General features: G+C 54.3%; 1 protein-coding gene across 1 annotated transcript in view; it reads left to right on the top strand.

Moving 5' to 3' along the window:
• Nucleotides 1-22,898, top strand: part of EPHA2 (EPH receptor A2) — a 43,010-nt gene extending 20,112 nt beyond the window's left edge. Inside the window, exons 10-23 of the mRNA XM_064171748.1 lie at nucleotides 859-1,014; nucleotides 2,002-2,334; nucleotides 3,248-3,372; nucleotides 4,091-4,250; nucleotides 4,350-4,449; nucleotides 4,569-4,624; nucleotides 5,029-5,154; nucleotides 6,819-7,001; nucleotides 9,361-9,422; nucleotides 10,546-10,755; nucleotides 10,851-11,000; nucleotides 11,911-12,104; nucleotides 19,993-20,148; nucleotides 22,051-22,898. Of these exons, the coding sequence (XP_064027818.1) occupies nucleotides 859-1,014; nucleotides 2,002-2,334; nucleotides 3,248-3,372; nucleotides 4,091-4,250; nucleotides 4,350-4,449; nucleotides 4,569-4,624; nucleotides 5,029-5,154; nucleotides 6,819-7,001; nucleotides 9,361-9,422; nucleotides 10,546-10,755; nucleotides 10,851-11,000; nucleotides 11,911-12,104; nucleotides 19,993-20,148; nucleotides 22,051-22,156 (2,117 nt within the window). The 3' untranslated portion in view covers nucleotides 22,157-22,898. The remainder of the gene's footprint in view (nucleotides 1-858; nucleotides 1,015-2,001; nucleotides 2,335-3,247; nucleotides 3,373-4,090; nucleotides 4,251-4,349; nucleotides 4,450-4,568; nucleotides 4,625-5,028; nucleotides 5,155-6,818; nucleotides 7,002-9,360; nucleotides 9,423-10,545; nucleotides 10,756-10,850; nucleotides 11,001-11,910; nucleotides 12,105-19,992; nucleotides 20,149-22,050) is intronic.
• Nucleotides 22,899-24,174: the final 1,276 nt, after the last annotated feature.

Raw genomic sequence — 24,174 nt, 5'->3', positions numbered from 1 at the left:
GTGGGAAAATGGGATGAGAAGTGGGGGAAATGGGATGGGAAGGAGGGGAATTGGGGTTGATTTGGGTTGGAGAATTGGGATTTGGGGGAGGAATGGGATGGGAAGGGGGGGAAATGAGGGTTTTGAGGGGAAGTGGGATTTGGAGTGGAGAAATAGAGGTGGGAAGGGGGAAATGCAGATATGGGGGAAAAGTGGGATGGGGAAGGGGGAAATGGGCATTGGGAAGGGGGAAATAGGGTGTTGAGAGGAAATTGATATTTGAGGATGAATTTGGATTAAGGAAAGAGTAAATTTGGATTAGGGAGGGATGAATAAGGATCTAAATGGGTACATTTGGAGCAGAAAGAGGAAACTGGGATCAGGAAGGGGTAAATGGGGATTGGGAGGGGACTAGATGGGGATCAAATCTGGATTTGAGAGGGGAAAACTGGGATTTGAGTGTCTAAACTGGGATTTGGGGTAGTAAATTGGGATGGGAGGAGTGTAAACCCGGGGTGGAGGGGTGAATTGGGATTGGGAGTGGGTAAATTGGGATTTTGGGGGTAGATTAGTATGGAGAGGTGGTAAATTGGGATTGGGAAGGGGGGTGAATTTGGATTTGGGAAGGGTAAATTGGGATGGGAGTAAATTGGAGTGGGGAGAGGTTAGACTGGGATGGGATGAAAATTAGTATTAGGGAGGGTAAATTGGGATTGGGGAAGGTAGATTGGAATGGGGAGGGAGGAAAAGAGAGGGTAAATTGGGATTTGGGAGTCATTGGGGTTGGGGGGATTCAGCTGGGGTTTGACACCTCTGAATCCCCACCTGGGGGGGGCGATTTGGGATCTCACTGTGCCACCCTGCGTGTGTCCCTTCCAGCCTGTCCTGCTGGCACCTTCAAGGCAGGGGTGTCCACAGACGAGTGCCAGCCCTGCCCTGCCAACACCCTGCCCTCCCTGGCCGCCGCCGCTGCCTGCCCCTGCCAGGATGGCTTCTTCCGTGCCCCTGCTGACCCCCCCAGTGACCCCTGCACCCGTAAGTGACCTTTCTTTGGAGGGGAGGAGGAAACCAAGGCACAGCCTGCCCAGGAAAGCCAGACAGGGAATTTTTAGGCTGTCAGGTAGTGATAGGACTGGGAGGAATGGAACAAATCTGGAATCCAGAGGGAGCTGGGCAGGCTGCAGAGGTGGGCACAAGCCAAGCTCAGGAGGTTCAACAAGAGCAAGGGCAAGGTCCTGCAGCTGGGGAGAGGCAATGCCAAGCACAAATGCAGGCTGGGCAGTGCCAGGCTGGAGAGCAGACCTGAGAGGGACTTGGGGGTGCTGCTGGAGGAGAAGCTCCACAGGAGCCAGCAGTGTGCACTTGCAGCCCAGAAAGCCAAGCAGAGCCTGGGCTGCAGCAGCAGCAGTGTGGCCAGCAGGGCCAGGGAGGGGATTCTGCCCCTCTGCTCTGCTCTGCTCTGACCCCACCTGGAGTCCTGCATCCAGTTCTGGAGCCCCTGGGACAAGAGGGCTGTGGAGATGCTGGAGAGTGTCCAGAGCAGGGCCAGGAGGATGCTCAGAGGCTGCAGCAGCTCTGCTGTGAGCACAGAGTGAAAGAGTTGGGGCTGTGCAGGCTGGAGCAGAGGAGGCTCCCAGGTGACCTTCTTGTGGCCTGCCAGGAGCTGAAGTGGGGTTCAAAAAAGCTGGGGAGGGACTTTTGAGGCTGTGAGGGAGTGGCAGGAGTGGGGGGGATGGAGCAAAGCTGGAGGTGGGGAGAGTGAGGCTGGAGGTGAGGAGGAAGTTGTTGAGCAGGAGAGTGGTGAGAGGCTGGAATGGGTTGCCCAGGGAGGGGGTTGAGGCCCCATGGCTGGAGGTGTTTGAGGCCAGGCTGGCTGAGGCTGTGTGCAGCCTGCTCTAGGGTAGGGTGTCCCTGGGCATGGCAGGGGTTGGCACTGGCTGCTCCTTGTGCTCCCTTCCAGCCCTGCCTGCTTCTGCGATTCTTCTGAGCCCACTCTGTGCTCTCTGCCCCCCCCCCCCACAGGTCCCCCTTCTGCCCCCCAAGGCCTCACGGCCGTGGGGCTGGGGGCCGCGGTGCAGCTGCGTTGGTCCCCCCCCACGGACACGGGCGGGCGGGAGGACATCACCTACACAGTCAGCTGCGAGCAGTGCTGGCCCGAGAGCGGCGAGTGCCGCTCCTGCGACGGCGCCGTCCGCTACTCGCAGCCGCCCCGCGGGCTGAGCGCCACCGGCGTCACCGTCAGCGACCTGGAGCCGCACATCAACTACACCTTCAGCGTGGAGGCGCGGAACGGCGTCTCCCCGTACAGCCCCCGCCGCAGCCTGGCCGCCGCCACCGTCAGCGTCAACCAGACAGGTGCGGCACCACCCGCGCCTGCCGCCCGCCCCGGGGGAGCCCCCGGGGGTCCCCGCTCCGTCTGTCCCCCTCCTCCCAGCCTGGGGCAGCTTCCCGAATGTCCATCGGGGAGATGCCTCGATAGTGTCCCCGTGCCCTGTGGAGAAGCTTCCAGAATGTCCATCGGGGAGGCACTTCCATGGTGTCCCTGTGCCCCACGGGAAGCTTCCAGAATGTCTCCATAGTGTCCCTGTCCCTCGTGGGGAAGCTTCCAGAATGTCCATCGTGGAGGCACCTCCATGGTGTCCCTGTGCCCCATGGGGGAGCTTCCAGAATGTCCATCGTGGAGGCACCTCCATGGTGTACCTGTGCCCTGTGGAGAAGCTTCCAGAATGTCCATCGTGGAGGCACCTCCATGGTGTCCCTGTGCCCCATGGGGGAGCTTCCAGAATGTCCATCGTGGAGGCACCTCCATGGTGTCCCTGTGCCCCGTGGAGAAGCTTCCAGAATGTCCACTGGGGAGGCACCTCCATGGTGTCCCTGTCCCCTAAGGGGATGTCTCCATGGCATCACTGTCCCCAGTGGGGAATCCTCCATGATGTTGCTGTCCTCGATGGGAATCTTCCATGTCCATCACGGAGACACCTCCATGACTTCCCTGTCCCACATAGGGATCCTCCATAGTGTCCATCATAGAGAGTCCTCCATGATGTCCCTATCCTCCGTGGGGAATGTTCCATAATGTCCATTATGGAGACATCTCCTTGGTGTCCCTGTACCCCATGGGAATGCCTCCATGACATCCCTGTTCCCCATGGGGATCTTCCATGTCCATCATGGAGACACCTCCGTGACATCTCTGTCCCCCATGGGGAATCCCCATGGTGTCCTGAGGGAATGCCTCCGTGACATCCTTGTGTCCTCCCTGTGCCAGAGCCACCCCGGGTGACATCACTGAGCCTGGACGGACGGACAGCCACCAGCTTGATCCTCTCCTGGACGGTGCCACCGCGGCAGCAGAGTCGAGTCTGGAAGTATGAGGTCACCTACAGCAAGAAGGTCAGTCCCATGTCACCAGTTCAGCCCAACCCCCCCCAAACCCATCGCCCCCAGACCCTCATTTATGTCACACCCATACTTGCCCTCATCTCTGTCACCTCTCCAGCCATGTCACCTCCACCCATGTCCCTCCCATCTGTCACCTTCATCCTTGCCCTCATCCATATCACTGCTCCATCCATGTCATCCCCATCCTTGGCCCCATCTGTGTCACCTCCATCCATGTCCCTCCCATATGTCACCCCCATCCTTGCCCTGATCCATGTCACCTTTCCATCCACATCAGCCCCATCCGTGTCACCTTCATCCATGTCCCTCCCATATGTCACCCCCATCCTTGGCCCCATCCATGTCACTCCTCCATCTGTGTCACTCCCATCCTTGGCCCTATCCGTGTCACCTCCATGCATGTCCCTCCCATATATCACCCCCATCCTTGGCCTTCCCATATGTCACCTCCATCCTTGGCCCTACGCATGTCACTCCTCCATCTGTGTCACCCCCATCCTTGGCCCCATCTGTGTCATCCCCACCCATGTCCCCCTCCATATGTCACCTCCATCCATGTCACCCCCATCCTTGGCCCCATCTGAGTCACCCCCACCCATGTCCCTCTCCGTAAGTCACCTCCATCCACATCACCCCCATCCTTGGCCCCACCCATGTCACCTCCGTTCTCACTGCTGTCCGTGTGCCTCGCTGCCCCCCATGCCTGCAGGTGGATGAGAACAGCTACTCGGTGCTGCGCTGCGAGGGCACCTCTGTCACCCTCCCCAAGCTGTCCCCTGCCACCGCCTACCTGGTGCGTGTCCAGGCCCTCACCCAGGACGGCCACGGCGCCTACAGCCCCCAGCACGAGTTCGAGACCCTGCCTGAGGGTGAGGACAGTGAGGCCAGGGGCAGGATTTTGGGGTGGGCTAGGGGGGCTCAGCATGTCCACAGTTCACCCCCAAACCCCCCTTGAATTGTCCCCACAGGAGCTGAGGCCATGTCATCTGCTGCTGTCATCAGCGGCTCCGTCACTGGTGTCCTCTTCGTCCTCCTCCTCTTGGGTGCTCTCCTCTACGTCCTGCGGCGGTAAGGAGATGAAGCCTCCCCCACAGACAACCCCAAATCCCAGTTCTCCCCCCCCCCCTGCCCCCAACCCCAGCTGGGGGATGATGATTCTGGGGCCGATCCCTGGACTTTTCCTGCAGGAAGAGGAGGTCACGGCCACGGCAGTCTGCTGAGGATGTCTACTTCTCCAAGTCAGGTGAGCCACAGGCTGCTGGGGTCGAGTGGGGTGGCCTGGGGGGAGGAGGCTCAGGGCAGAGCTCATTGCTGCCTGCAGCTGCCTGCAGGGAGGCTGTAGCCAGGTGGGGTTGGGCTCTGCTGCCAGGCAGCCAGGGCCAGAAGAAGGGGCCCCAGGCTGAAGCTGTGGCAGGGCAGGTTGAGGCTGGCTGTTGTTAGGAAGTTGTTGTCAGAGAGAGTGATTGGCATTGGAATGGGCTGCCCAGGGAGGTGGTGGAGTCTGTGTGGCTGGAGGTGTTGCAGCCAAGGCTGGCTGGGGCACTGAGTGCCATGGTCTGGTTGGTTGGGCAGGGCTGGGTGCTAGGATGAGCTTTGAAGCTCTCTTCCAACCTGCTTGATTCTATGATCACCTTCCCACCCCCACAGACCAGCTGAAGCCCCTCAAAACCTATGTCGACCCCCACACCTATGAAGACCCCAACCAAGCCATGCTCAAGTTCACCACCGAGATCCCTCCAGCCTCCATCACCCGCCAGAAGGTCATCGGCGCCGGTAGGCTCTCCGGGGGGGGGGTGTGGCTTTGTCACCTTAGACACCCAGAGCTGGGCCAGGCTGGGAGGTTCACAGGTCACAGGGTGCTAGGAGTTGGAAGGGATCCAAGGAGATGACCTTTGCCTGGGCAGGGCAGGAACTGCTTCATCTCCCTTCCTGGAGCAACCAGAAGCTCTCTGGTGCTGTGCAGACAAGACACTGGCTGCAGGTCTCAGCCACAGCACAGGTCACAGAGATCAGGGGTGGGAAGGAGCCCAAAGAGCTCATCCAGTCCAACCCCCTGCCAGAGCAGGACAATCCTATCTAACACAGATCACACAGGGACACATCCAGTCAGGCCTGGAAAGGCTCCAGAGAAGGAGACTCCACAGCCTCTCTGGGCAGCCTGTGCCAGGGCTCTGGGACCCTTCCAGTCAAGAAGTTCCCCCTTGTGCTGAGCTGGAACCTCCTGTGCTGCAGCTTCCATCCACTGCTGCTTGTCCTGTGCCAGGGAGCAGTGAGCAGAGCCTGTCCCCCCCTCCTGGCAGCCCTCAGATAGTTATAAACATTTACCAAACCCCCTCTCAGTCTTCTCTTCTCCAGACTAAGCAGCCCCAGGGCCCTCAGCCTCTTCTCATCAGTCATTGCCCTTCAGTCCCTCATCATCCTCACAGCCCTGCGCTGGACCCTCTCAGGCAGATCCCTGTCCCTCTGGATCTGAGCAGCCCAAGGTGTTGCAGCCAAGGCTGGCTGGGGCACTGAGTGCCATGGTCTGGCTGATTGGGCAGGGCTGGGTGCTAGGTTGGGCTGGATGAGCTTGGAGATCTCCTTCAACCTGGTTGCTTCTATGGTTCTGTGGTCTGGTTGGTTGGGCAGGGCTGGGTGCTAGGTTGGGCTGGATGAGCTTGGAGGTCTCAAGTTGTGCCAGGGTAGGTCTAGGCTGGATGTTAGGAGGAAGTTCTTCACAGAGAGAGTGATTGGCATTGGAATGGGCTGCCCAGGGAGGTGGTGGAGGCACCGTGCCTGGAGGTTTTCAAGAAAGGACTGGCTGAGGCACTTAGTGCCATGGTCTGGTTGACTGGATAGGGCTGGGGGATAGGTTGGACTGGATGATCTTAGAGGTCTCTTCCAACCTGCTTGATTCTGTGATTCTTCAACCTGGTTGCTTCTATGGTTCTGTGGTCTGGTTGGTTGGCCAGGGCTAGGTGCTAGGTTGGGCTGGATGAGCTTGGAGGTCTCCTTCAACGTGGTTGTTTCTGTGGTTCTGTGGTCTGGTTGGATGGGCAGGGCTGGATGAGCTTGGAGGTCTCCTTCAACCTGGTTGCTTCTATGGTTCTGTGCTCTGGTTGGTTGGGCAGGGCTGGGTGCTAGGTTGGGCTGGCTAAGCTTGGAGGTCTCCTTCAACCTGGTTGCTTCTATGGTTCTGTGGTCTGGTTGGATGGGCAGGGCTGGATGAGCTTGGAGGTCTCCTTCAACCTGGTTGCTTCTGTGGTTCTGTGCTCTGGCTGATTGGGCAGGGCTGGGTGCTAGGTTGGGCTGGCTGAGCTTGGAGCTCTCTTCCCACCTGCCTGATTCTACGCCTCTATAAGACGAGGTCTCAGCAGGGCAGAGTAGAGAGGGGGAGGAGAAGCTGCCTGGGCGTGCTGGGCGAGGCTGAGCACCGTGCCCTTGCTGCCCGTGGGCAGGTGAGTTCGGGGAGGTGTACAGGGGCACCCTGCGGCGCGGCAAGCGGGAGGTGCCGGTGGCCATCAAGACGCTGAAGGTTGGCTACACCGAGAAGCAGCGCGTGGACTTCCTGAGCGAGGCCACCATCATGGGCCAGTTCTGCCACCACAACATCATCCGCCTGGAGGGGGTCGTCTCCAAGTGTGAGTTATCTGGGGACCCTCTGCCCATCCCCCACCCCCCTCAGCCTCCAGCACACCCCAGAAACGCTCCGCGGGATGGGGAGCAGCTACGGAGTAGCCATGGAGGAGGAAGGGGGAGAGGCTGTTGGAGGGAGGGCAGGTTGAGTTTTGGGGGGAGTTGGAGTTTGGGAGTTGTTGGGAAGAGGTTTGGGGGGGGTTGGTTTGTTTTGGGGGGAGTTGGAGTTTGGGAGTTGTTGGGAAGAGGTTTGGGGGGGGTTGGTTTGTTTTGGGGGGACATGGAGTGAGTTTGAGAGGAGTATTGGGATTTGGGGGTGTTTGTATTGGGGGGGAGTTGGAGTTTGGGAGCTGTTGGGAAGAGGTTTGGGGGGGGTTGGTTTGTTTTGGGGGGAGTTGGAGTTTGGGAGTAGTTGGGAGGGGGTTTGGGGGGGGTTGGTTTGTTTTGGGGGGGACGTGGAGGGAGTTTGAGAGGAGTATTTGGATTTGGGGGTGTTTGTTTTGGGGGGGAGTTGGAGGGTTATTGGGAGGGGGTTTGGGGTGTTTGGTTTGTTTTGGGGGGGAGTTGGAGTTTGGGAGTTACTGGGAGGGGGTTTGGAGGTGTTTGGTTTGTTTTGGGGGGAGTTGGAGTTTGGGAGTTGTTGGGAGGGGGTTTGGGGGTGTTTGTATTGGGGGGAGTTGGAGGGTTATTGGGAGGGGGTTTGGGGTGTTTGGTTTGTTTTGGGGGGAATTGGAGTTTGGGAGTTATTGGGAGGGGGTTTGGAGGTGTTTGGTTTGTTTTGGGGGGGAGTTGGAGTTTGGGAGTTGTTGGGAGGGGGTTTGGGGGTGTTTGGTTTGTTTGGGGGGAGTTGGAGAGTTGTTGGGAGGGGGTTTGGGGGTGTTTGGTTTGTTTTGGGGGGGAGTTGGAGTTTGGGAGTTGTTGGGAGGGGGTTTGGGGGTGTTTGGTTTGTTTGGGGGGAGTTGGAGAGTTGTTGGGAGGGGGTTTGGGGGTGTTTGGTTTGTTTTGGGGGGGAGTTGGAGTTTGGGAGTTGTTGGGAGGGGGTTTGGGGGTGTTTGGTTTGTTTGGGGGGAGTTGGAGAGTTGTTGGGAGGGGGTTTGGGGGTGTTTGGTTTGTTTTGGGGGGGTCTTGGAGGGTGTTTGGGGAGGAGTATTGGAGTTTGGGGGTGATTGTTTAGGGGGAGTTAATGTTTGGGAGACATTGGGAGGGGTTTGGGGGTGTTTGGTTTGTTTTGGGGGGGATGTGGAGGGGGTTTGAGAGGAATATTGGGATTTGGGGGTGTTTGTTTTGGGGGGAGTTGGAGTTTGGGAGTTGTTGGGAGGGGGTTTGGGGGTGTTTGGTTTGTTTTGGGGGGAATTGGAGTTTGGGAGTTATTGGGAGGAGGTTTGGGGGTGTTTGGATTGTTTAGGGAGACATTGGGAGGGGTTTGGGGGTGTTTGGTTTGTTTTGGGGGGGACGTGGAGGGGGTTTGAGAGGAATATTGGGATTTGGGGGTGTTTGTTTTGGGGGGAGTTAATGTTTGGGAGTTACTGGGAGGAGGTTTGGGGGTGTTTGGTTTGTTTTGGGGGGGGCCTGAAGGGGGTTTGGGGAGGAATATTGGAGTTTGTGAGTTGTTGGGGGGGGGTTGGGGAAGTTTGCTTTGTCTGGGGGTGGCTTTGGGGATTTTTGGAGGGGGTTTGGGGAGGAGGATTGGAGTTTGGAAGTTATTTGGGGAGGGTTGGGGGTGTTTGCTCTATTGGGGGGGGGCTTTGGGGAGAATTTTTGGGGTTAGGGGAGTTTGGGGGCTATTTTGGGGGGATTTAGATTTTTTGGGGGGTCATGGAGGGTTTGGAGGGGTCTTGGGTCAACTGGGAGGGTCGTTAGGGTCTGGGGTAGAGGAGCTGGGGGGGTTGTGGAAGAGGTTTGAGGGTTGGGTTTTTGGGGAGGGGATTTGGAAGGGGGGGGTGGAGGTTTTCTTTGGGGGGGGTTGATGGATTGAAGGGTTTCAGACTTTTGAGGGCTTTTGGGGGGAAGTGGAGATTTTTGGGGGGGTTAAAGGATTTGGGGTGGGTTTGTTTTTTTGTAGTGGGAGGTTGTGACCTTTTGGGGGGGGTTAAAGGGGGAGTTGAGGTTTTTGGGTGGGGGGAGGGGGAAGGGTTGGAGGTTTGGAGGGTGTTTTTTTGAGGGGGAGGGGAGGAGTGGGGCAGGTTTTTGGTTGTTTTGGGGTATTTGTTTTTTAGGTGGATGAAGTTTTGGAAGGGGCAGAGTTGGATTTGAGGTGGGGGGAGGTTAAGGGTGGGGGGGGGGGGATTTGTTTTGTCTGGGGTTTTTTTGAGGGGTTTTGTAGAGGATTTGGACCCATTTTTGGATCTGTCTCTTTTTGTCCAGGCAAACCCTTCATGATCATCACAGAGTACATGGAGAATGGTGCCCTGGATAAGTTCCTTCGGGTAGGTGAAGCCTGCAGACAGCTTCCCCCCATCCCTTGGGGAACCCTGCTGGACCCCTCCCCACCCAAGGACCCCCCCCACCCTGCTGGAGCCAACCAAACCCCCACCATAGGGTGAGAGATGGAAGTTGAGGTTGGAGAAGCCTCCCAGGAGATCTTCTTGTGGCTTTCCAGTGTCTGAAGTGGGCTACAAGGAAACTGGGGAGGGACTTTTTTAGGGTGTCAGGTAGAGATAGGGCTTGGGGTGGGGGATGGAGCAAAACTAGAAGTGGGTAGAGTCAGGTTGGATGTTAGGAAGAAGTTCTTCAGCATGAGGGTGGTGAGACACTGGCACAGGTTGAGGGTGGTGAGACACTGGCACAGGTTGCCCAGGGAGGTTGTGGAGCACAGAAGCACCCAATGTGATCTTTGATCACATTGGGTGCTTCTGTGCTCCACAACCTCCCTGGAGGTGTTCAGGACCAGGCTGGATGAGGCCTTGAGCAGCCTGTTCTAGTGGGAGCTGTCCCTGCCTATGGCAGGGAGGTTGGCACTGGATGATCTTCAAGGTCCCTTCCAACCTAAGCCACTCTGTGATGCTGTGAAACACTTCAGCGCTGCCAGGGGGAGGCAGGAGATGCTCAGCTCCAAAACCAGGACACAGTAGGGCTGGGAGGAACCCATCAGCACCTCTCCTACACACACATGAAGGGAGGTGGAAGATCTTTAATGGAACCAGAATTTGGTGGAAATTTGGCACAGGTTATGGCTTTGCAGGGAGGGTGGTGAGAGACTGGCACAGGTTGAGGGTGGTGAGACACTGGCACAGATTTCCCAGGGAGGTTGTGGAGCACAGAAGCACCCAATGTGATCAAAGATCAAAGATCACATTGGGTGCTTCTGTGCTCCACAACCTCCCTGGAGGTGTCCAGGACCAGGCTGGATGAGGCTTTGAGCATCCTCTTCTAGTGAGAGGTGTCCCTGCCTATGGCAGGGGGTTGGAACTGGCTGAGCTTTGAGCTCCCTTCCAACCTCAACCATCCTGCGATGCTCTGGCGATGCTCTGGCAGTGCTGTGGTGGTGCTGTGGTGGTGCTCTGGCGATGCTGTGGCGGTGCTGTGATTCTCCCCTTCTCCCCCTCCCAGGAGAAGGAAGGGGAGTTTGGTGTCATCCAGCTGGTGGGCATGCTGAGGGGCATCGCCGCCGGCATGAAGTACTTGGCCAACATGAACTACGTCCACCGGGACCTGGCGGCCAGGAACATTCTGGTCAACAGCAACCTGGTCTGCAAGGTGTCCGATTTTGGCCTCTCCAGGGTGTTGGAAGATGACCCTGAAGCTACCTACACCACCAGTGTAAGTGGCAGCGGTGGGTGGCTGCCCACGGTAGGGGTGGGGAGCGCTGGTTCTGGGCTGGGGCCGCAGCGCTGACCTGGCTGCCACCACCGCAGGGAGGGAAGATCCCCATCCGCTGGACCGCGCCCGAGGCCATCTCCTACCGCAAGTTCACCTCGGCCAGCGACGTCTGGAGCTACGGCATCGTCATGTGGGAGGTGATGTCCTACGGAGAGAGGCCCTACTGGGAGCTGTCCAACCACGAGGTGAGCAAACAGCCTCTGCCCCCACAGGGGCACAGAAAAGCCTCTCAGGGTCACCAACTCCAGCCCAGAGCCCTGCTCTGCAAGGCTCGCCCTAAACCGTGTCCCCGAGCGCCGCTTTGAATCAGGCTTGGTGGCTCCACCACCTCCCTGGGCAGCTCATTCCAGTGCCTGACCACTCTGGCTGGGGAAAAGGTTTTCCTCACATCCACTCTAAGCCTACCCAGTGGCAGCTTGAGGCCATTCCTCTTCTTCTGTCACCTGTGAGCAGAGCCCAGCAGCAGCCTCCCTTCAGGAGGCTGTAGACAGCAGTGAGGTCTGCCCTCAGCCTCCTCTGTTTCACACTGCCCATCCCCAGCTCTCAGACACTCCTCAGCAGATTGATCCTCCAGGCCATTCCTCAGCTTTCTTGCCCTCCTCTGCACCACTACTCTCGCCCCCTCCCACTGCACCCCCTCCCTTTCCCCTCCCTCTCTTCTGCACGCCCTCCCCTCCCTCTCTTCTGCACGCCCTCCCCTCCCTCTCTTCTGCACGCCCTCCCCTCCCTCTCTTCTGCACGCCCTCCCCTCCCTCTCTTCTGCACGCCCTCCCCTCCCTCTCTTCTGCACGCCCTCCCCTCCCTCTCTTCTGCACGCCCTCCCCTCCCTCTCTTCTGCATCCCCTCCCCTCCCTCTCTTCTGCATCCCCTCCCCTCCCTCTCTTCTGCATCCTCTCCCCCCCCTCCTCCTCTGCACCCTCTCCTCCGCACCCTCTCCTCCTCTGCACCCTCCTCCTCCTCTGCACTCCCACCCCCTCCCTCCTCTGCACCGCCCCCACCCCTCTCACCGGGTGGAGTTCCCCTTGCAGACAGACAGCTTTTCTAGGTGGGGGTGAGCACCACCCCACCACCTCCTCCTCCTCCTCCTCCTGCTAGGTGATGAAGGTTATCAACGAGGGCTTCCGCCTGCCGGCCCCGCTGGACTGTCCCTCTGCCATCTACCAGCTGATGATGCAGTGCTGGCAGCAGGAGCGTTCTCGGCGCCCCAAGTTCGCCGACGTCGTCAGCATCCTGGACAAGCTCATCCGGGCCCCTGAGTCCCTCAGGGCGCTGGCAGACTTCGACCCTCGGTGAGATATGGAGCGGGAGAGGGCTGGGCTGGGGCCAGGAGATGGTGGCAAGAGGAGGCAGAAAGGAGGGGGATGTTTGTGGCGTTGCATGCTCCTGGCTGCCACCACAGCTCCTCCTTGCTTTTAGCGCCTTTGCTGCTGCTTATGCATCGTTTCTTGCACTTCTTGGTGGCTCCTTTGCACTCTCCTGGCACCTTGCTGTGCTCCTGTTGCTTCTTGCATCCCTGCACTGCTGTGCTCTTGCATGCTCCTAGGCCTCTCTGCATTCCCCTCTTGCTTTTAGCACCTTTGCTGCTGCTTTCGCATCGGTTCTTGCACTTCCTGGTGGCTCCTTTGTATTCTTGCACTCTCCTGGCACCTTGCTGTGCTCCTGTTGCTTCTTGCATCCCTGCACCTCTGTGCTCTTGCATGCTCCTAGGCCTCTCTGCATTCCCCTCTTGCTTTTAGTGTCTTTGCTGCTACTTTTGCATCGTTTCTTGCACTTCTTGGTGGCTCCTTTGCACTCTCCTGGCACCTTGCTGTGCTCCTGTTGCTTCTTGCATCCCTGCACCGCTGTGCTCTTGCATGCTTCTGGGCCTCTCTGCATTCCCCTCTTGCTTTCAGTGTCTTTGCTGCTACTTGTGTATCATTTCTTGCACTTCTTGGTGACTCCTTTGGACTCTCCTGACCCTTTGCTGTCCTCACTGTGCTTTTTGCATCACCACAGTTCTGCACCTCTGTGCACTTGCATGGTCTTGGGCATCTCTGCATTCTCCTCTTGTGTTTGGTGTCTTTGCTGCTGCTTTTGCATCGTTTCTTGCACTTCTTGGTGGCTCCTTTGCACTGTCCTGGCACTTTGCTGTCCTCATGTTGCTTCTTGCATCCCTGCACTGCTGTGCTCTTGCATGGTCCTGAGCATCTCTGCATTCCCCTCTTGCTTTTAGTGTCTTTACTGCTGCTTTTGCATCATTTCTTGCACTTCTTGGTGGCTCGTTTGTGTTCTTGCACTCTTCTGGCACCTTGTTGCTCTTGTGTTGCTTTTTGCATCCCTGCAGTCTTGCACCTCTGCACTTTATTGCATGCTCTTGGGCACCTCTGCCATTTCCCTCTTGCTTTCACCATCTTTGCTGCTGCTTTTGCCTCATTTCTTGCACTTCTTGGTGGCTCCTTTGCATTCTTTCACTGCCTCTGGCACCTGACTGTCCTCATGTTGCTTTTTGCATTCCTGCAGCCTTGCACCTCTGCACTTTATTGCATGCTCTTGGACACCTCTGTGCTTTCCCATTGCTTTCAGCATCTTTGCTGCTGTTTTTGCATCGTTTCTTGGTGGCTCCTTTGCATTCTTGTACTGCCTCTGGCACCTTGCAGCTCTTGTGTTGCTTTTTGCATCCCTGCAGTCTTGCACCTCTGCACTTTATTGCATGCTCTACGGCACCTCTGACGTTTTCCTGTTGCTCTTTCAGCTTTGCTTCTCTATATATACTGTTTTTTGCATCTTCCTGTTCTTGCATCACTCCCTGCCCCTCTGCAGCCTTGCATTTTGTTGCTTCTTTGCATTCTTGCACTCTTCTGGCACCTTGCTGCTCTTGTGTTGCTTTTTGCATCCCTGCAGTCTTGCACCTCTGCACTTTATTGCATGCTCTTGGGCACCTCTGACATTTTCCTGTTGCTCTTCCAGCTTTGCTTCTCCCCTTACATAATTTTTTACATCATCTTGTTCTTGCATCACTCCCTGCCCCTCTGCAGCCTTGCACTTTGTTGCTTCTTTGTGTTCTTGCCTGGCATTTTGCATGATTTTTTTGAATGTTTGCCTTTTTTTGTGCTGAATTTTGCATCTTTGCACCTATGCCTTGCTTTCCATATCCTGGTTTTCACCTTTGCATTCTTCTGTTGGGTTTTGCACCTCTCCCTTCTTGCATTTCTTGATGGCTCCTTTGCCTTCTGGCACTGCTTTTGGCACCTTGCTGTCCTCACATTGCTTTTTGCATCCCTGCAGTCTTGCACCTCTGATACTTTCCTGCTGCCTCTGGCAGCTTTGCTTCTGGTTTTGCATCTCTATTTTGCACCTTGCTGTTCTTGTATCACTTCTTGCCCCTTTGCAGTCTTGCATTTTAGTGCTTCTTTGCATCCTTGCCTGGCTTTTTGCACAGTATTTTGCACCTCTGCATTTATTTTTTGTGGTGGGTTTTGCACTCTTGCATCTCTGCAGCCTTGCACCTCTGCACTCTCACCTGCTCTTTGGTTTCTTTGCACTCTTGCCTGGTTTTGCAGATTTGCATTCTTGTACTCCTTGCATCTCAGTGTTCTCAGAATGCCTTTTGCATCTCTGCAGTTTCCTGGCAGCGTTGCCTTTTGCCACTCTGCATTCCTGCACCTCTGCATTCTTGCACTGCTTTTGGCATCTTCTGGGCAAATCATTTATTCTTGTTCTTTTCTTTGCATCTCTGCATCCTTGCACCTTTGCACTCTTCCTTGCTCTTCAGCTTCTTTGCACTGTTGCATGTATTTGCATTGCTTTTTGCAGCTTTGCATTCTTGTATTCCTTCAAGCACCTCACTTTTTTTCAGGTTGCTCTCTGCATCTCTGCAGTTTCGTGGTGCCTTTTCCACCTCTGCACCCCTGCACTCTGCTGCATGCCTGTACTCTTTGCTGCACCTCTGCATGCCTGTGCTATTTACTGCCCTGCTGCATCTGTGTTCTTTGCTGCACCTCTGCCTGCCTGTGCTATTTACTGCCCTGCTGCATGGCTGTGCTCTTTACCTCACCTCTGCATCCCTGTGCTATTTACTGCCCTGCTGCATCTGTGCTCTTTGCTGCACCTCTGCCTGCCTGTGCTATTTACTGCCCTGCTGCATCCCTATGCTCTTTACCTCACCTCTGCATCCCTGTGCTATTTACTGCCCTGCTGCATGCCTGTGCTATTTACTGCCCTGCTGCATCTGTGTTCTTTGCTGCACCTCTGCATCCCTGTGCTATTTACTGCCCTGCTGCATCCCTGTGCTATTTACTGCCCTGCTGCATCTGTGTTCTTTGCTGCACCTCTGCATCCCTGTGCTATTTACTGCCCTGCTGCATCTGTGCTCTTTGCTGCACCTCTGCATCCCTGTGCTATTTACTGCCCTCCTGCATGGCTGTGCTCTTTGCTGCACCTCTGCATGCCTGTGCTATTTACTGCCCTGCTGCATCTGTGCTCTTTGCTGCACCTCTGCCTGCCTGTGCTATTTACTGCCCTGCTGCATCCCTGTGCTATTTACTGCCCTGCTGCGTCTGTGCTCTTTGCTGCACCTCTGCATCCCTGTGCTATTTACTGCCCTCCTGCATGGCTGTGCTCTTTGCTGCACCTCTGCATGCCTGTGCTATTTACTGCCCTGCTGCATCTGTGCTCTTTGCTGCACCTCTGCATCCCTGTGCTATTTACTGCCCTGCTGCATCTGTGTTCTTTGCTGCACCTCTGCATCCCTGTGCTATTTACTGCCCTGCTGCATCTGTGCTCTTTGCTGCACCTCTGCATCCCTGTGCTATTTACTGCCCTCCTGCATGGCTGTGCTCTTTGCTGCACCTCTGCATGCCTGTGCTATTTACTGCCCTGCTGCATCTGTGCTCTTTGCTGCACCTCTGCATGCCTGTGCTATTTACTGCCCTGCTGCATCTGTGCTCTTTGCTGCACCTCTGCATCCCTGTGCTATTTACTGCCCTGCTGCATCTGTGCTCTTTGCTGCACCTCTGCATGCCTGTGCTATTTACTGCCCTGCTGCATCTGTGCTCTTTGCTGCACCTCTGCATGCCTGTGCTATTTACTGCCCTCCTGCATCTGTGTTCTTTGCACCTCTACATGCCTGTGCTATTTACTGCCCTGCTGCACCCCTGCATTATTTGCTGCATGGCTGTGCTCTTTGCTGCACCTCTGCATGCTTGCTCTCTGCCCCACTGCATACCTGCCCTATTTGCTGCATGCCTGTGCTCTTTGCACCACCTCTGCATGCTTGCTCTCTGCCCCACTGCACACCTGCACTCTTTGCTGCACCTCTTCACGCCTGTGCTCGTTGCTGCCTCTCTGCATTATTGCACTGCTTGTGGTGTCCTTGCTATTTTGGGCATCTTTTGGGCACGTTTGCATTCTTCTGCTCCATTTTGCATCCACAGCCTTTGCACCTTTGCATTCCTCTCACCTTCTCCTGGGCACCTTTGCCATTGGCGCTTTGCTTCTCGCTTCCCCGCAGGGTTTGTTCCTCCGTCTGGATCCCTGCAGCTTTGCACTCCTGCAGGGGTTTTTGTGCACTCCTGTGCTCCTTTGAGCCATTCTCACATTGCTGCTTGCACTCCTGACTGCACTGAACTGCACAGCTCTGCCTGGCTGTCTGCACCTCTCCCTCCTCACACGCCCCTTTGCTCTGTGCTCTTTTAACCAGTGTTGCCCTTTTCTCCTCTTACAGCTTTTCCAGCCCTTTGCATTTCTCACCCCCTCTGCCCTCTCCTGTTATTTCCTCCCTCTTTCCATCTCCACACTTCAGCTTTTCTCCCCCCTGTGGCATTTTCACCTCGGTTCTTCCTTTTTTTTTTTAATGTTCTTACCTCATTTGTTGCAGTTCCAATTTCTGCCTCCCTCTTCCCCTCTCCACTTTCTGTTCACCCCTGGGCACTCACTCAGCCTCTGCTCCTTTCCCATTGCACTACTTAGTCACATTTTTGCTCTCCTAATTCCATTTGCATCAAGCTCTGACCTTGCTTCCTGCATCTTTGCACTGAGGTCTTGTTTCATAGAATCAGTCAGGGCTGGAAGGGAGCACAAGGAGCAGGCAGTGCCAACCCCTGCCATGCCCAGGGACACCCTACCCTAGAGCAGGCTGCACACAGCCTCAGCCAGCCTGGCCTCAAACACCTCCAGCCATGGGGCCTCAACCCCCTCCCTGGGCAACCCATTCCAGCCTCTCACCACTCTCCTGCTCAACAACTTCCTCCTCACCTCCAGCCTCACTCTCCCCACCTCCAGCTTTGCTCCATCCCCCCCACTCCTGCCACTCCCTCACAGCCTCAAAAGTCCCTCCCCAGCTTTTTTGGAGCCCCCTTCAGATCCTGGCAGGCCACCAGAAGGTCCCCTGGGAGCCTCCTCTGCTCCAGCCTGCACAGCCCCAACTCTTTCAGGCTGTGCTCACAGCAGAGCTGCTGCAGCCTCTGAGCATCCTCCTGGCCCTGCTCTGGACACTCTCCAGCATCTCCACAGCCCTCTTGGCCCAGGGGCTCCAGAACTGGATGCAGGACTCCAGGTGGGGTCTCAGCAGAGCAGAGGGGCAGAATCCCCTCCCTGGCCCTGCTGGCCACACTGCTGCTGCTGCAGCCCAGGCTCTGCTTGGCTTTCTGGGCTGCAGGTGCACACTGCTGGCTCCTGCTGAGCTTCTCCTGCAGCAGCACCCCCAAGTGCCTCTCCTCAGGGCTGCTCTCCAGCCTGGCACTGCCCAGCCTGGATTAGTGCTTGGCATTGCCTCTCCCCAGCTGCAGGACCTTGCCCTGGGTCTTATTGAACCTCCTGAGCTTGGCTTGTGCCCACCTCTGCAGCCTGCCCAGCTCCCTCTGCATGGATCCTGCCCTCCAGCCTGGCTGCTGCACCACACAGCTTGGTGTGGGCAGCAAACCTGCTGAGGCTGCACTCAGTGCCTCTGCCCATGGCACCCACAAGGTTACTTTGCAGCTGCACAGCTGAGCACTGCTGCTGCTTTATTTCTCTGTCTTTGCCCTTCTCTGGTTTTGCTTCATATTTTACATTATTCCCTCTCCACCTTTGCATTTCTGCATCTCTTTATCCACCCTTCCCCTCCTGCATTACTTTTCTGCCTTTCCATGCTTCCATCTAATCTTTTCTGGGTGCATCTTTGTTCCTTCCACATTCATTTTTCTTTGCACCATTTCCTTGCACCCTCCTGTCCTTGCATCATCTTTTGCATCCTTTTTATGCCTGCATCCTTTTTTATTAGGGCATCCTTTCAATTTTGCCTCATTTTTTCTGGGGGGGGATGTGGGTGGTGCTTTATTACTCCATTTTTTTTTTGCATCCTTTCCATTTCTGGATTGGGTTTTTGCCCCCTTGCATTTCTGCATCGTTTTTTTCCCCCCTCACCCTTTGATTTCTGCACCAATTTTTTTTGCATCCTTCTCTTCTTTGCATCACTTTTTTTTCACCCTCTCATTTTCTCCTCATTGTTTGCATCTTTCTATTTCTGATTTCTTTTCCTGTGTTTTGACCTTCCTCCCTTTTGCCTTTACCTTGAGCCTTTGCATTTCTGCACCATCTTTTTCTTGCATCCTTCCATTTCCAGCTCATTTTTGTGCATCCTCTTCACTTCTGCATTACTTTTTGCTTCCTATTCTCACATCAACTTTTGCCTCTTTCCACTTCTGCATTGATCCTTCTACATCCTTCCATTTTCACCTCCTTTTTCACCCCTTCCCATTTCTGCATTACTTTTGCATCCTTTTTTTCCCTCCCTCCTTTTTTTTTCCTCCCTCCTTTTTTTTTTCCTCCCTCCTTTTTTTTTTCTCCCTCCTTTTTTTTTTCCTCCCTCCTTTTTTTTCCTCCCTCCTTTTTCTCTCCGCCCTCCTTTTTTTCCTCCCCCCTCTTTTTTTTCCTCCCTCCTTTTTTTTTTCCTCCCACCTTTTTTTTTTCCTCCCTCCTTTTTTTTTTCCTCCCTCCTTTTGTTTTTCCTCCCTCCTTTTTTTTTTCCTCCCTCCTTTTTTTTTCCTCCCTCCTTGTTTTTTTCCCCCCCCCTTTTTTTTATCGCCCGCCTTTTTTTTTTTCTCCCGCAATTTTTTTTTTTCCTCCCTCCTTTTTTTTTTCCTCCCTCCTTTTTTTTTTCCTCCCTCCTTTTTTTTTTCCTCCCTCCTTTTTTTTTTCCTCCCTCCTTTTTTTTTTCCTCCCTCCTTTTTTTTTTCCTCCCTCCTTTTTTTTATTCCTCCCTCCTTTTTTTTTTTCCTCCCTCCTTTTTTTTTTCCTCCCTCCTTTTTTTTTTCCTCCCTCCTTTTTTTTTTCCTCCCTCCCTTTTTTTTTTCCACCCCCCTTTTTTTTTTCCCCCCTCCTTTTTTTTTTCCTCCCTCCTTTTTTTTTTCCTCCCTCCTTTTTTTTTTCCTCCCTCCTTTTTTTTTTCCTCCCTCCTTTTTTTTTCTCCCTCCTTTTTTTTTTTCCTCCCTCCTTTTTTTTTCCTCCCTCCTTTTTTTTTCCTCCCTCCTTTTTTTTCCTCCCTCCTTTTTTTTTTCTCCCTCCTTTTTTTTTTCCTCCCTCCTATTTTTTTCCTCCCTCCTTTTTTTTTTCCTCCCTCCTTTTTTTTTTCTCCCTCCCTTTTTTTTTCCTCCCTCCTTTTTTTTTTCCTCCCTCCTTTTTTTTTTTCCTCCCTCCTTTTTTTTTTTCCTCCCCCCTTTTTTTTTTCCTCCCTCCTTTTTTTTTTCCTCCCTCCTTTTTTTTTTCCTCCCTCCTTTTTTTCCTCCCTCCTTTTTTTTCCTCCCTCCTTTTTTTTTTTCTCCCATCTTTCATACTTGCATCATGTTTGCATCATCCAATTCTTGTCTTACTGGTTGCACCTTCCCATCTCTGGCTCCTCTGTTGCACCCTTCCCATCTCTGGCTCCTCTGTTGCACCCTTCCCATCTCTGGCTCCTCTGTTGCACCCTTCCTTCTCTGGCTCACTTTTTGCCCCTCTCCCATTTTCACCTCACTTTCTTTCCACGCTGCCATTCCTGCTCCTTGCTTTGCATCTTTCCATTTTCTGCCTCCTTTTTTGCCTCCTCCCATTTCCATCTTTATTTCTTTGCATCTTTCCACTTCTCCACCATCAGTTTTCGTCTGTCCCCTCCCCCAATTTCTGCACCATTCCTCTCCCACCCACAGAGTCCCTCACACCCCACCCCCCCTTGCCCCCACGCAGGGTCTCCATCCGCCTGCCCAGCACCAGTGGCTCCGAGGGGGTCCCGTTCCGCTCCGTGCCCGAGTGGCTGGAGTCCATCCGCATGGCGCAGTACACTGAGCACTTCATGGCCTCGGGCTACAGCACCATTGAGAAGGTCCTGCAGATGACCCCCGAGTGAGTCAATGTCCCCATTCTGTCCCCACGGTGTCCCTGTGGCATCCCTGTGCTGTCCCCTTGCCAGCCTCGTGCTGCCCAGGTGCTGTCTCCGTACTGTTCCCACCCCAACTCCATGATGTCCCCATGAGGTTCTCATAGTGTCCCCATCCTGTCCCTGTGGTGTCCTTGTGGTGTCCCTATCCTGCCCCCATGGGTATCTCCACTGTATTCCTTTGGTGTCCCTATGCTGTCCCCATACTGTCCCTGTGGTGTCCCCATCCTGCCCCCATGGGTCTCTCCACTATATTCCCTTGGTGTCCCCATCCTGCCCCCATGGGTATCTCCACTGTATTCCCTTGGTGTCCCTATGCTGTCCCCATACTGTCCCTGTGATGTCCCCATCCTGCCTCCATGGGTCTCTCCACTATATTCCCTTGGTGTCCCCATCCTGCCCCCATGGGTATCTCCACTGTATTCCCTTGGTGTCCCTATGCTGTCCCCATACTGTCCCTGTGGTGTCCTTGTCATGTCCACATCCTGCCCCCATGGGTATCTCCACTGTATTCCCTTGGTGTCCCTATGCTGTCCCCATACTGTCCCTGGGGCATCCCCATCCTGTCCCCATGGGTATCTCCACAATGCTCCCTTGGTGTCTCTATGCTGTCCCCACAGTGTCCCTGTGACGTTGCTGTAGTATCCCCATGGCATCCACATACTCTCTCCAAGCAGCCCCCATGGTGTCCTCATCATCATCTCATACTGTCCCCATGGCTACCTCAATGCTTTTCCCACAGTGTCCTCCTCGTATCCCTATGATGTCCCCATGGAGTCCCCATAATGTGCCCTTACTGTAGCCATGGAGTCCTCATGATGTCCTCATACTGTCCCCATGGTATCTCTGTGGTATCCCCACACTGTCCCTCAGTATCCTCATGCTGTCCCTGTGGTGTCCCTTTACTGTCCCCATAGTATCTCCATGGCATCTCTGTAGGATCTCCATGGTGCCCTTGTACTCATCCCATGTTATCTCCATGGTCTGCCTCTACTGAGCCCATGGCATCCCTGTAGTATCTCCACAGTCCCCTTGTACTGTCCTTGTGGTATCTCCATGATGTCCCTGTACTGTCCCCAGGGTATCTCCATGGTGCCCTGGTGTTGTCCCTATGGCATCTCCATGGTGTCCTCATGGTATCCTTGCGGCATCTCCATGGTGTCCCCATAGTATCTCCATGTTGTCTCTATGCTGTCCCTATGGCATCTCCATGGTGTCCTCATGGTATCTCCATGATGTCCCTGTGCTGTCCCTATAGCATCTCCATGGTGTCCTCATGGTATCTCCATGATGTCCTTGTGCTGTCACTATAGCATCTCCATGCTGTCCTCATGGTATCTCCATGGTGTCCCTATGGCGTCTCCATGGTGTCCTCATGGTATCTCCACACTGTCCCTGTGCTGTCCCTATGGCATCTCCATGGTGTCCCTATGGTATCTCCATGGTGTCCCTGTGGTGTCTCTATGGTATCTCCATGGTGTCCCTGTGCTGTCCCTGTGGCATCTCCATGGTGTCCTCATGGTATCTCCACACTGTCCCTGTGCTGTCGCTATGGCATCTCCATGGTGTCCCCATAGTATCTCCACACTGTCCCTGTACTATCCCCATGGTACCTCCGTGGCACCTCCACGCTGTCCCCCTGCTGTCCCCCTCCACCTCCCCCAGGGGCAGGGATGTGCTGGGAACGGAAACCACTTCCACGACCCCAAGGGATGGGAGGATGGGACAAAAGCAAACATTCCATGGCCAGGATCCATCGGGGGGGGGGGATTGGGGGGGGGAGATGGGGATGGGCGGGGGGGGTGGGGCTGTGTCCATCTGTCCCTCCCCACTGCCTCACCTCCTTCTTCCTTTCCTCTCCTCTGCAGGGACATCAACAAGATCGGGGTGCGGCTGCCAGGCCACCAGAAGCGCATCACCTACAGCCTGCTGGGGCTGCGGGAGGGGGCTGCTGCTGGGGGGGCTCCCACTTAACCCTTTCCTCCCTCTCCCTCTCCCCCCAACATACTTGAAAGCACCAAATGAAGACACCTCCCTCCTCCCCCTCCCCCCCCCCCTTTCCTCCCTCCTCCCCGAGGGGCTTATTTATTACTTCTCTTGTTATTAAGGGGTTCCTAATATTAATATTGTGTCTGTCTGTGTCCCCCCCCCAGGGACTTATCACCTCTTATCTTCCCTCCTCCCCCCCAAAAAAAGCCTTTCAAGCTCATTTTTGGGCTTGATCTGGGGCAGGGTGGGAGGAGGAAGATTTGAATGGAGTTTCTTTTTCTCTTCCACATTTCAACATCCACCCCCAAACTCTTTTGCTCTTTTCTGCCTATTTATTCCTCTCTCCTGCTGGATTATGTTTTTTTTTGGGGGGGTTTACTCTTTTTCCTCCCCCCCCCCCCCCCTGTTTTTTAAGGCTCAGCTGCCAGTGCCAAGGTTGTTTGTTTCTTATTTTTGAACCTAATTTATTCTATTTTTGTATATTTATTGTGAGGAAGGAAAGGTTCAGGTCAGGGTTGGGAGAGCAAAAGGGTCAGAGGGTGGGGGGGACTTGACTAAAAAGATGTATTTTTCCTTCCCCCACCTCCCTCCTTCCCTCTCCTGAATCCCAAATCCGTTCCCCCCCCCCCCCCCTCCTTTATTTTTCATGGGGTTTTGTTATTGTTTTTTGATGGTTTTTAGGGTTTTTTGGGGGGGGGGTTGGAGTTGAATAAAAAGTTGCTTTTTGTGGCTGTGTGGAGGTGTGGGTTTCTGTTTGGGGGGGGGTGGAATTTGAGGGGTGGGGGGAGAGAGAGGAGGGATTGGAAAGGGTCTCCTGGGTTTAAGAAGAGGATGGGGAGGGAGGGTTGAAGGGTTTGAGAGGATTTTAAAAGGAGTTTTTATGGATTGAAAAGGATTTTAAAGGGGGTTAGGGGGGGTTAGAAGGTTTAAGGGGGGGTCAAAAGGAGGTTTAAGGGGGTCAAAAGGAGGTTTAAGGGGGGTTAAAAGGTTTAAGGGGGTTAAAAGGAGGTTTAAGGGGGGTTAAAAGGTTTAAGGGGGGTTAAAATGAGGTTTAAGTGGGTTAAAAGGACGTTTAAGGAGGGGTAAAAGGAGGTTTAAGGGGGTTTAAAAGAGGGTTTGGGGAGTTTAAGGGGGTGAAAAGTGAGTTAAAGGGGGGTTAAGAGGGTTAAAAGGCAATGAAGGTGGTTAAAAGAGGGTTAAAAGGATGATGGAGGTTAAAGGGGGTTTAAAAGGAGGATTAAAGGAGGGCTGGGGGATTTAAGGGGTAAAAAGGGGGTTTAAGAGGGTTAAAAGGGGGGGTTAGGGGGGTTAAAAGGGGTTAAGGGGGTTAAAAGGGAGCTAAGGGAGTTAAGAGAGGATTTAAGGGGGTTAAAAGGGGGTTAAGAGGGTTAAAAGGGAGTTAAGGAGGTTAAAAGAGAACTTTAAGGGATATTTAAGGTCTTTTTAAAGGGGTGTTTTTTGGAAGGGATTTTAAGGTCTTTTAAAGGGGTTGAAGTCTTTAAGGTCTTTTAAAGGGGTTAAAAGTCCTTTTAAGGGGTTTTTAAGGTCTTCTAAAGGGGTTAAAAGTCTTTTTGAAGGGATTTTAAGGTCTTTTTAAAGGTGTTGAAGTCTTTAAGGGTCTTTAAGGTCTCTTAAAGGAGTTTGAAGGTTTTTTTGAGGGGGTAAAAGTATTTTTAAGGGGGTTTAAGTTATTTTTAAGTGGATTTAAAGGGTTTGAAAGAGTTTAGAGGGCTTAAAGGGATTGGTAAGGGGGTTAAGTGTCATTAAAGGAGTTTTAATGAGGAGGTTAAAGTGTTTTAAGTAGTTTTAAGGGGGTTTAAGAAGGTTTGGGGGGTTAAAAGGATTTTAAAGGGTGCAGGGGGGACTGAAGTTGTTTTAAGAGGATTTAGAGGGTTGTGATGGAGTTGGGGGCATTTTAAGGGGGTTTAAGAGGATTTGGAGGGTTGAAGGTTTTTATGTAGTCTGCCTGGACTGCAGCAAAGCCTTTGGCACCTTCTGCCACA

This window comes from Pogoniulus pusillus, chromosome 36 (genome assembly GCF_015220805.1).
Source record: "Pogoniulus pusillus isolate bPogPus1 chromosome 36, bPogPus1.pri, whole genome shotgun sequence".
NCBI classification, from domain to species: domain Eukaryota; kingdom Metazoa; phylum Chordata; class Aves; order Piciformes; family Lybiidae; genus Pogoniulus; species Pogoniulus pusillus.
Note: the sequence above shows the minus strand (reverse complement) of the source record. Positions and strands in the feature narration are given on the sequence as shown.